The sequence below is a fragment of the Gobio gobio genome (assembly GCF_949357685.1).
Source record: "Gobio gobio genome assembly, chromosome: 16".
NCBI classification, from domain to species: Eukaryota; Metazoa; Chordata; class Actinopteri; order Cypriniformes; family Gobionidae; genus Gobio; species Gobio gobio.
In genome coordinates this window covers 53,698,885-53,711,384 of record NC_137109.1, presented here as the reverse complement: position 1 = coordinate 53,711,384, position 12,500 = coordinate 53,698,885, and the positions used below count along the sequence as shown (strand labels likewise).

The 12,500-nt window shown below is 47.2% G+C and overlaps 1 protein-coding gene across 1 annotated transcript in view; it reads right to left on the bottom strand.

Annotated features, from left to right (window-relative positions):
• Positions 1-11,813, bottom strand: part of gpc2 (glypican 2) — a 27,365-nt gene extending 15,552 nt beyond the window's left edge. The window contains exons 1-3 of the mRNA XM_079839027.1: positions 11,574-11,813; positions 7,681-7,839; positions 3,789-3,923 (exon numbers count right to left, since the gene is read on the bottom strand). Of these exons, the coding sequence (XP_079695153.1) occupies positions 3,789-3,923; positions 7,681-7,839; positions 11,574-11,706 (427 nt within the window). The 5' untranslated portion in view covers positions 11,707-11,813. The remainder of the gene's footprint in view (positions 1-3,788; positions 3,924-7,680; positions 7,840-11,573) is intronic.
• Positions 11,814-12,500: the final 687 nt, after the last annotated feature.

Here is a 12,500-nt window from a genome sequence, read left to right as displayed (position 1 = left end):
AGAGAGATCAGACAGAGAGATCAGACAGACAGATCAGAGAGATCAGACAGACAGATCAGACAGACAGATCATAGAGATCAGACAGATCAGAGAGATCAGACAGATCAGAGAGATCAGACAGAACCTCAGACAGACTCACGGTGCCACCTACAGACAGACAGATCAGAGAGATCAGACAGACAGATCAGACAGAGATCAGACAGATCAGAGAGATCAGACAGACAGATCAGACAGATCAGACAGAGATCAGACAGAGATCAGACAGACTCACGGTGCCACCTACAGACAGACAGATCAGAGAGATCAGACAGATCAGAGAGAGATCAGACAGAACCTCAGACAGACTCACGGTGCCACCTACAGACAGACAGATCAGAGAGATCAGACAGACAGATCAGACAGAGATCAGACAGATCAGAGAGATCAGACAGACAGATCAGACAGATCAGACAGAGATCAGACAGAGATCAGACAGAACCTCAGACAGACTCACGGTGCCACCTACAGACAGACAGATCAGAGAGATCAGACAGATCAGAGAGACAGACAGATCAGAGAGATCAGAGAGACAGACAGATCAGACAGATCAGAGAGACAGACAGATCAGAGAGATCAGACAGATCAGAGAGATCAGACAGATCAGAGAGACAGACAGATCAGACAGATCAGAGAGATCGACAGATCAGAGAGACAGACAGATCAGAGAGATCAGACAGATCAGAGAGACAGACAGATCAGAGAGACAGACAGATCAGAGAGATCAGACAGATCAGAGAGACAGACAGATCAGAGAGATTAGACAGATCAGACAGACAGATCAGAGAGAGATCAGAGAGATCAGACAGACAGGTCAGACAGATCAGAGAGAGTTCAGACCGATCAGAGAGATCAGACAGACAGGTCAGAGAGAGCAGACAGAACCTCAGACAGACTCACTGTGCCACCTACAGACAGACAGATCAGAGAGAGATCAGACAGACAGGTCAGACAGATCAGAGAGAGTTCAGACAGATCAGAGGGAGATCAGACAGATCAGAGAGACAGACAGATCAGAGAGACCAGAGAGATCGGACAGATCATAGAGATCGACAGATCAGAGAGATCAGACAGATCAGAGAGATCGACAGATCAGACAGATCATAGAGAACGACAGATCAGAGAGATCAGACAGATCAGAGAGATCGACAGATCAGACAGATCATAGAGATCGACAGATCATAGAGATCGACAGATCAGACAGATCATAGAGATCGACAGATCAGACAGATCATTGAGATCGACAGATCAGAGAGACAGACAGATCAGAGATCAGACTGAGATCAGACAGAGAGATCAGATCAGAGAGATCAGATCAGAGAGACAGATCAGACAGAGATCAGAGAGATCAGAGAGATCAGACAGAGATTAGACAGAGATCAGATCAGACAGAGAGATCAGACAGAGATTAGACAGAGATCAGATCAGACAGAGAGATCAGACAGAGATTAGACAGAGATCAGATCAGACAGAGAGATCAGACAGAGAGATCAGACAGAGATCAGATAGATCAGACAGAGATCAGACAGAGATCAGACAGAGATCAGATCAGACAGAGATCAGATCAGACAGAGAGATCAGACAGAGATCAGACAGAGATCAGACAGAGATCAGACAGAGAGATCAGACAGAGAGATCAGACAGACAGATCAGACAGAGAGATCAGACAGAGATCAGACAGAGATCAGACAGAGATCAGACAGAGATCAGACAGAGATATCAGACAGAGATCAGACAGAGATCAGACAGAGAGATCAGACAGACAGATCAGACAGAGAGATCAGACAGAGATCAGACAGAGAGATCAGACAGAGAGATCAGACAGAGAGATCAGACAGAGATCAGACAGACAGATCAGACAGAGAGATCAGACAGAGATCAGACAGAGATCAGACAGAGATCAGACAGAGAGATCAGACAGAGATCAGACAGAGATCAGGCAGAGATCAGACAGAGATCAGACAGAGAGATCAGACAGAGATCAGATCAGAGATCAGACAGAGATCAGACAGAGAGATCAGACAGAGATCAGACAGAGAGATCATACAGAGATCAGACAGAGATCAGACAGAGATCAGACAGAGATCAGACAGAGATCAGACAGAGATCAGACAGAGAGATCAGACAGAGATCAGACAGACAGATCAGACCGACAGATCAGACAGAGAGATCAGACAGAGATCAGACAGAGATCAGACAGAGAGATCAGACAGAGATCAGACAAAGAGATCAGACAGAGATCAGACAGAGATCAGACAGAGATCAGACAGAGAGATCAGACAGAGAGATCAGACAGAGATCAGACAGAGATCAGACAGAGATCAGACAGAGATCAGACAGAGAGATCAGACAGAGATCAGACAGAGATCAGACAGAGAGATCAGACAGAGATCAGACAGAGAGATCAGACAGAGATCAGACAGAGAGATCAGACAGAGATCAGACAGAGATCAGACAGAGAGATCAGACAGAGATCAGACAGAGAGATCAGACAGAGATCAGACAGACAGATCAGACAGAGAGATCAGACCGACAGATCAGACAGAGAGATCAGACAGAGATCAGACAGAGATCAGACAGAGATCAGACAGAGATCAGACAGAGAGATCAGACAGAGATCAGACAGAGAGATCAGACAGAGAGATCAGACAGAGATCAGACAGAGATCAGACAGACAGATCAGACAGAGATCAGACAGACAGATCAGACAGAGATCAGACAGAGATCAGACAGAGATCAGACAGAGATATCAGACAGAGAGATCAGACAGAGAGATCAGACAGAGATCAGACAGAGAGATCAGACAGAGATCAGACAGAGAGATCAGACAGAGAGATCAGACAGAAATCAGACAGAGATCAGACAGAGAGATCAGACAGAGAGATCAGACAGAGAGATCAGACAGAGAGATCAGACAGAGATCAGACAGAGACCAGACAGAGACCAGACAGAGAGATCAGACAGAGAGATCAGACAGAGAGATCAGACAGAAATCAGACAGAGATCAGACAGAGAGATCAGACAGAGAGATCATACAGAGAGATCAGACAGAGAGATCAGACAGAGATCAGACAGAGACCAGACAGAGACCAGACAGAGAGATCAGACAGAGAGATCAGACAGAGAGATCAGACAGAAATCAGACAGAGATCAGACAGAGAGATCAGACAGAGAGATCATACAGAGAGATCAGACAGAGAGATCAGACAGAGACCAGACAGAGACCAGACAGAGAGATCAGACAGAGAGATCAGACAGAGAGATCAGACAGAGAGATCAGACAGAGAGATCAGACAAAAATCAGACAGAGAGATCAGACAGAGAGATCAGACAGAGATCAGACAGAGAGATCAGACAGAGAGATCAGACAGAGAGATCAGACAGAGAGATCAGACAGAAATCAGACAGAGAGATCAGACAGAGAGATCAGACAGAGATCAGACAGAGACCAGACAGAGACCAGACAGAGAGATCAGACAGAGAGATCAGACAGAGAGATCAGACAGAGAGATCAGACAGAAATCAGACAGAGATCAGACAGAGAGATCAGACAGAGATCAGACAGAGACCAGACAGAGATCAGACAGAGATAAGATCAGACAGAGATCAGACAGACAGATCAGACAGACAGACAGAGAGATCAGACAGAGATCAGAGAGATCAGACAGAGATCAGACAGAGAGATCAGACAGATCAGACAGATCAGAGAGATCAGACAGACAGATCGCCGTGGTCTGTGCTGTGGTACTGACCCGTGTAGAAGTGCCTCAGGTCAGTGAACAGCTGCTGGAACAGGTGAGCGTTCTGTGTGTACAGGTGACCGTACGTCTGCGTGAACATCTCATTCAATGACTTCTCCGCCACATCCAGCAGCTCCCGGAAAAACTCTGACATCACAGGACAGACAGACAGGCACATTCATGACATCACAGCCTCTGTGTTACATCACAGGACAGACAGACAGGCACATTCATGACATCACAGCCTCTGTGTTACATCACAGGACAGACAGACAGACAGACACATTCATGACATCACAGCCTCTGTGTTACATCACAGGACAGACAGACAGGCACATTCATGACATCACATGACAGACAGACAGGCACATTCATGACATCACAGCCTCTGTGTTACATCACAGGACAGACAGACACATTCATGACATCACAGCCTCTGTGTTACATCACAGGACAGACAGACAGACACATTCATGACATCACAGCCTCTGTGTTACATCACAGGACAGACAGACAGGCACATTCATGACATCACAGCCTCTGTGTTACATCACAGGACAGACAGACAGGCACATTCATGACATCACAGGACAGACAGACAGGCACATTCATGACATCACAGCCTCTGTGTTACATCACAGGACAGACAGACACATTCATGACATCACAGCCTCTGTGTTACATCACAGGACAGACAGACACATTCATGACATCACAGCCTCTGTGTTACATCACAGGACAGACAGACAGGCACATTCATGACATCACAGCCTCTGTGTTACATCACAGGACAGACAGACAGGCACATTCATGACATCACAGCCTCTGTGTTACATCACAGGACAGACAGACAGGCACATTCATGACATCACAGCCTCTGTGTTACATCACATTACATTTACATTTACATTTAGTCATTTAGCAGACGCTTTTATCCAAAGCGACTTACAAATGAGAGCAATAGAAGCAACTAGAACGGTCAAGGGCTACAGTATGCAAGTGCTGTAACAAGTCTCAGTTAATCTAACACAGAACACACAAGTTTTTTTTTTTTTTTTTTTTTTTTTTTTTTTTTAAATAAATTAGACAGACAGAAAATGAATCGAATGGAATGTTAAGTGCTATTCTTGATTGGTTAGGTGCTGCTGGAAAAGACGTGTCTTTAGCCGTTTTTTGAAAATGGCTACAGACTCGGCGGCTCGAATTGAGATAGGCAGGTCATTCCACCAGGTGGGGGCAGTCCAGGAAAAGGTCCGTGAGAGTGATTTCATGCCTCTCTGGTATGGCACTACAAGGCGTCGTTCACTGGCAGACCGTAAGCTCCTGGAGGGTGTGTAAGTCTGAACAAGCGAGTTTAGGTATATTGGTGCAGAGCCAGTGGTTGCTTTGAAGGCGAGCACCAGTGACTTGAATTTGATGCGAGCGGCTATTGGCAGCCAGTGGAGACTGATGAAGAGAGGCGTGACGTGCGCTCTCTTCGGCTCGTTAAAGATCACCCTCGCCGCTGCATTCTGGATCAGTTGCAAGGGTTTGATAGTGCATGCCGAAAGGCCCGCTAGAAGAGCATTACAATAGTCCAGTCTGGAGAGAACAAGAGCTTGGACCAGGAGTTGTGTGGCCTGCTCTGATAGGAAGGGTCTGATCCTCCTAATATTGTATAACGCAAATCTGCAGGACCGGGATGTTGCAGTAATGTGGTCAGTGAATTTTAGCTGATCATCAATCACAACTCCAAGATTCCTGGCTGTCCTGGACGGAGTTATGGTTGATGATCCTAGCTGAATGGAGAGATTATGATGAAGTGCTGGGTTGGCTGAGACCACAAGCAGTTCTGTCTTTGGAAGGTTGAGTTGCAGGTGATGTTCCTTCATCCAGGCAGAAATGTCTGTTAGGCAGGCAGCGATACGACCACCAACCGTGGGATCATCTGGTTGAAATGAGAAGTAGAGTTGAGTGTCGTCAGCGTAGCAATGATAGGAAAAGCCATGTTTCTGAATGACAGTTCCCAGTGATGACATGTAGATGGAGAAGAGAAGTGGTCCAAGCACTGAGCCCTGGGGAACTCCAGTGGCTAGATGATGTGACTTAGACACTTCACCTCTCCATGACACTCTGAAGGACCTACCTGAGAGGTAAGACTTGAGCCACTGGAGAGCAGTTCCTGAGATGCCCATCTCCATGAGAGTTGACAGGAGTATCTGGTGGTTAACTGTGTCAAAAGCAGCAGACAAATCCAGTAAGATAAGTACTGTGGATTTGGAAGCCGCTCTTGCCTGTCTCAGTGCTTCAGTAACCGAGAGCAGGGCAGTCTCAGTTGAGTGGCCACTTTTGAAGCCAGATTGGTTGATATCCAGGAGGTTGTTCTGTTCAAGAAACGTAGAGAGCTGGTTAAAAACAACTCGCTCGAGTGTCTTTGCAATGAAAGGCAGAAGGGATACCGGTCTGTAGTTTTCTAAAAGTGCTGGGTTCAGAGAGGGTTTCTTAAGCAGTGGGGTTACCCGAGCCTGCTTAAATGCTGTGGGGAAAGTCCCGGTGTGAAGAGAGGTGTTGACAATGTGAGTGAGTGCAGGAGTAGGACATCACAGGACAGACAGACAGGCACATTCATGACATCACAGCCTCTGTGTTACATCACAGGACAGACAGACAGGCACATTCATGACATCACAGCCTCTGTGTTACATCACAGGACAGACAGACAGACACATTCATGACATCACAGCCTCTGTGTTACATCACAGGACAGACAGACAGGCACATTCATGACATCACAGCCTCTGTGTTACATCACAGGACAGACAGACAGACACATCCATGACATCACAGCCTCTGTGTTACATCACAGGACAGACAGACAGACAGGCACATTCATGACATCACAGCCTCTGTGTTACATCACAGGACAGACAGACAGACACATTCATGACATCACAGCCTCTGTGTTACATCACAGGACAGACAGACAGACAGACACATTCATGACATCACAGCCTCTGTGTTACATCACAGGACAGACAGACAGGCACATTCATGACATCACAGCCTCTGTGTTACATCACAGGACAGACAGACACATTCATGACATCACAGCCTCTGTGTTACATCACAGGACAGACAGACAGACACATTCATGACATCACAGCCTCTGTGTTACATCACAGGACAGACAGACAGACACATTCATGACATCACAGCCTCTGTGTTACATCACAGGACAGACAGACAGGCACATTCATGACATCACAGCCTCTTGTGTTACATCACAGGACAGACAGACAGACAGACACATTCATGACATCACAGCCTCTGTGTTACATCACAGGACAGACAGACAGGCACATTCATGACATCACAGCCTCTGTGTTACATCACAGGACAGACAGACACATTCATGACATCACAGCCTCTGTGTTACATCACAGGACAGACAGACAGGCACATTCATGACATCACAGCCTCTGTGTTACATCACAGGACAGACAGACAGACAGACACATTCATGACATCACAGCCTCTGTGTTACATCACAGGACAGACAGACAGACAGACACATTCATGACATCACAGCCTCTGTGTTACATCACAGGACAGACAGACAGACAGACACATTCATGACATCACAGCCTCTGTGTTACATCACAGGACAGACAGACAGGCACATTCATGACATCACAGCCTCTGTGTTACATCACAGGACAGACAGACAGGCACATTCATGACATCACAGCCTCTGTGTTACATCACAGGACAGACAGACAGACAGACAGGCACATTCATGACATCACAGCCTCTGTGTTACATCACAGGACAGACAGACACATTCATGACATCAGAGCCTCTGTGTTACATCACAGGACAGACAGACAGACAGACAGACAGACAGACAGCACTCGTCCCTCCTCACCGTCGAGCCTGCGGTGTCTCTGTGTGAAGGTGGTGAGCAGGAACTGGCTGGAGTCCTGGACCGCAGACAGGAAGTCATCCTCACTCCGGCGGGCCAGTGTGTCCTCCATCAGACTGGAGCAGCAGGTGTAGCCCTGAGGACACAGGTGGAGGTGTTCACCTGCCACACACACACACACACACACACACACACACACGCACACACACACGCACACACACACACACACACGCACACACACACGCACGCACACACACACGCACACACACACACACACACGCACACACACACGCACGCACACACACACACACGCACACACGCACGCACGCACACACACACACGCACACACACACACACGCACACACGCACGCACGCACACACACACACGCACACACACACACACACACACACATCGAAAGAGTTCTGTCATAATACATCAAAGAAATCTGCATATCATCAGACAGATACAATCAATCAAAGTATATACAAAACTAAATTAGGCCTAATATATATAATATATCTATAGTATACTCTAAAAAATGCTGGGTTAAAAACAACCCAAGGTGCATTGAAAATGGACAAACCCAGCGGTTGGGTTGTTTTATCCCAGTGATCGTTTTTTTTTAGCCCAGCGAATGGGTTGTTTTAGCCCAGCGAATGGGTTGTTTTAGCCCAGCGAATGGGTTGTTTTAGCCCAGCGAATGGGTTGTTTTAGCCCAGCGAATGGGTTGTTTTAGTCCAGCGAATGGGTTGTTTTAGTCCAGCGAATGGGTTGTTTTAGTCCAGCAAATGGGTTGTTTTAGTCCAGCAAATGGGTTGTTTTAGTCCAGCGAATGGGTTGTTTTAGTCCAGTTGTTTTAGTCCAGCGAATGGGTTGTTTTAGTCCAGCGAATGGGTTGTTTTAGTCCAGCAAATGGGTTGTTTTAGTCCAGCAAATGGGTTGTTTTAGTCCAGCGAATGGGTTGTTTTAGTCCAGCAAATGGGTTGTTTTAGTCCAGCGAATGGGTTGTTTTAGTCCAGTTGTTTTAGTCCAGCGAATGGGTTGTTTTAGTCCAGTTGTTTTAGTCCAGCGAATGGGTTGTTTTAGTCCAGCGAATGGGTTGTTTTAGTCCAGTTGTTTTAGTCCAGCGAATGGGTTGTTTTAGTCCAGCAAATGGGTTGTTTTAGTCCAGCGAATGGGTTGTTTTAGTCCAGTTGTTTTAGTCCAGCGAATGGGTTGTTTTAGTCCAGCAAATGGGTTGTTTTAGTCCAGCGAATGGGTTGTTTTAGTCCAGTTGTTTTAGTCCAGCGAATGGGTTGTTTTAGTCCAGCGGTTGGGTTGTTTTAGTCCAGCGAATGGGTTGTTTTAGTCCAGCGAATGGGTTGTTTTAGTCCAGCGGTTGGGTTGTTTTAGTCCAGCAGTCGGGTTGTTTTAGTCCAGCAGTCGGGTTGCTTTAGTCCAGCGGTTGGGTTGTTTTAGTCCAGCGAATGGGTTGTTTTAGTCCAGGGGTTGGGTTGTTTTAGTCCAGGGGTTGGGTTGTTTTAGCCCAGCGGTTGGGTTGTTTTAGTCCAGGGGTTGGGTTGTTTTAGCCCAGCGGTTGGGTTGTTTTTAGCCCAGCGGTTGGGTTGTTTTAGCCCAGCGGTTGGGTTGTTTTAGTCCAGCGAATGGGTTGTTTTAGCCCAGCGGTTGGGTTGTTTTAGTCCAGCGAATGGGTTGTTTTAGTCCAGCGAATGGGTTGTTTTAGTCCAGCGAATGGGTTGTTTTAGTCCAGCGGTTGGGTTGTTTTAGTCCAGCGAATGGGTTGTTTTAGTCCAGCGAATGGGTTGTTTTAGTCCAGCGGTTGGGTTGTTTTAGTCCAGCAGTCGGGTTGTTTTAGTCCAGCGAATGGGTTGTTTTAGCCCAGCGGTTGGGTTGTTTTAGTCCAGCGAATGGGTTGTTTTAGCCCAGCGGTTGGGTTGTTTTAGCCCAGCAGTCGGGTTGTTTTAGTCCAGCGAATGGGTTGTTTTAGCCCAGCGAATGGGTTGTTTTATCCCAGTGATCGGGTTGTTTTAGTCCAGCGAATGGGTTGTTTTAGCCCAGCGGTTGTGTTGTTTTAGCCCAGCAGTCGGGTTGTTTTAGTCCAGCGAATGGGTTGTTTTAGCCCAGCGAATGGGTTGTTTTATCCCAGTGATCGGGTTGTTTTAGTCCAGCGAATGGGTTGTTTTAGTCCAGCGAATGGGTTGTTTTAGTCCAGCGAATGGGTTGTTTTAGTCCAGAGAATGGGTTGTTTTAGCCCAGCGGTTGGGTTGTTTTAGCCCAGCGAATGGGTTGTTTTAGCCCAGCGGTTGGGTTGTTTTAGTCCAGCGGGTGGGTTGTTTTAGTCCAGCGAATGGGTTGTTTTAGTCCAGCGAATGGGTTGTTTTAGTCCAGCGAATGGGTTGTTTTATCCCAGTGATCGGGTTGTTTTAGTCCAGCGAATGGGTTGTTTTAGTCCAGCGGTTGGGTTGTTTTAGCCCAGCGAATGGGTTGTTTTATCCCAGTGATCGGGTTGTTTTAGTCCAGCGAATGGGTTGTTTTAGCCCAGCGGTTGGGTTGTTTTAGCCCAGCAGTCTGGTTTTTTTAGTCTAGCGAATGGGTTGTTTTAGCCCAGCAGTTGGGTTGTTTTAGCCCAGCGGTTGGGTTGTTTTAGTCCAGCGGTTGGGTTGTTTTAGCCCAGCGGTTGGGTTGTTTTAGCCCAGCGGTTGGGTTGTTTTAGTCCAGCGGTTGGGTTGTTTTAGCCCAGCGGTTGGGTTGTTTTAGCCCAGCGGTTTTAGTCCAGCGAATGGGTTGTTTTAGTCCAGCGGTTGGGTTGTTTTAGCCCAGCGGTTTTAGTCCAGCGAATGGGTTGTTTTAGCCCAGCGGTTGGGTTGTTTTAGCCCAGCGGTTGGGTTGTTTTAGTCCAGCGGTTGGGTTGTTTTAGTCCAGCGGTTGGGTTGTTTTAGTCCAGCGGTTGGGTTGTTTTAGCCCAGCGGTTGGGTTGTTTTAGTCCAGCGAATGGGTTGTTTTAGCCCAGCGGTTGGGTTGTTTTAGCCCAGCGGTTGGGTTGTTTTAGCCCAGCGGTTGGGTTGTTTTAGTCCAGCGAATGGGTTGTTTTAGCCCAGCGGTTGGGTTGTTTTAGCCCAGCGGTTGGGTTGTTTTAGTCCAGCGGTTGGGTTGTTTTAGCCCAGCGGTTGGGTTGTTTTAGTCCAGCGGTTGGGTTGTTTTAGTCCAGCGAATGGGTTGTTTTAGCCCAGCGGTTGGGTTGTTTTAGCCCAGCGGTTGGGTTGTTTTAGTCCAGCGAATGGGTTGTTTTAGTCCAGCGGTAGGGTTGTTTTAGTCCAGCGAATGGGTTGTTTTAGCCCAGCGGTTGGGTTGTTTTAGTCCAGCGAATGGGTTGTTTTAGTCCAGCGGTTGGGTTGTTTTAGTCCAGCGGTTGGGTTGTTTTAGCCCAGCGGTTGGGTTGTTTTAGTCCAGCGAATGGGTTGTTTTAGCCCAGCGGTTGGGTTGTTTTAGCCCAGCGGTTGGGTTGTTTTAGTCCAGCGAATGGGTTGTTTTAGTCCAGCGGTAGGGTTGTTTTAGTCCAGCGAATGGGTTGTTTTAGCCCAGCGGTTGGGTTGTTTTAGCCCAGCGGTTGGGTTGTTTTAGTCCAGCGAATGGGTTGTTTTAGCCCAGCGGTTGGGTTGTTTTAGCCCAGCGGTTGGGTTGTTTTAGCCCAGCGGTTGGGTTGTTTTAGTCCAGCGGTTGGGTTGTTTTAGTCCAGGGGAATAAAACAACCCAATCCAGCATGCTTTTGTCAACTTCACATAATGTGTTTTGACTCTTTCTGGACTCGAAGTGACTGACGGACAGATGAGCTTTGTTTCAGCTTCAGCAACAGCACGAGCACATGAGCTGGTGTGTGTGTGTGTGTGTCTCTCACCGCTGATGGGCGCGTGCGGCGCGGTGTCCAGACTGTGCTTCTCCCCGTAAACCCGGCGTGACTCCCCGCAGCTCCTCGCGCCGCCCGCCGCGCCCCACAGCGCGAGCACACACACACACACCAGCTTCAGCATCTTCACACACACGCGGGTCCGCGCCGGTGGAGCTCGAGCCGCGGTAACGCGAGGAGGAGGAACGGCGGATCTGCAGCCTCTCGGCGGAGCGCGGCTCTCTTTGTCCCGGGATGATCGCGCGCACACACACACACACACACACACACACACACACACACACACACACACACACACACACACACACACACACACACACACACACACACACACACACACACACACACACACACACACACACACACACACACACACACACACCTCCCCAAAGAGCGTGTCTGAACAATAGAAACGCACACACACTTGCTCTTTGTTAGTTCGAGTCTTTATATTCAGATCGCCGTGTAATTTTAAAGGATAAAAAAAATAAATCGGCAAATAATGATTGGGATAAATCCTCCAGGAACCGTTTATGGAACGGATAATACATTAAACGCGTCATTAATGTTTTGGATATGATGATGATTAATGACACTTTCACTTCAAATGAAGTACAAAAGATTGAAATACACAATTCTGAACCCGACACGTTTTGCTCATGGCGTCCAAAAGTTTATTCATATTATAGGCTATAATTATAATTCGTTTAGTTTTTAGCTTTAGCCTATATAAATATATATTTATATTTAGTTTTAGCTTTATTATTTTCAACATGAGAATACATTACTAAAACAAAGTAGTATCCGAACATGTGTTCCCATCATAGACTATAAAAATAGATTAATAAATAGGATATGCGTTTATTTAGGAGGTTTCCCTTTTGAACGAGCTCAGTCACGTGACGCGCGGCTGCCTGC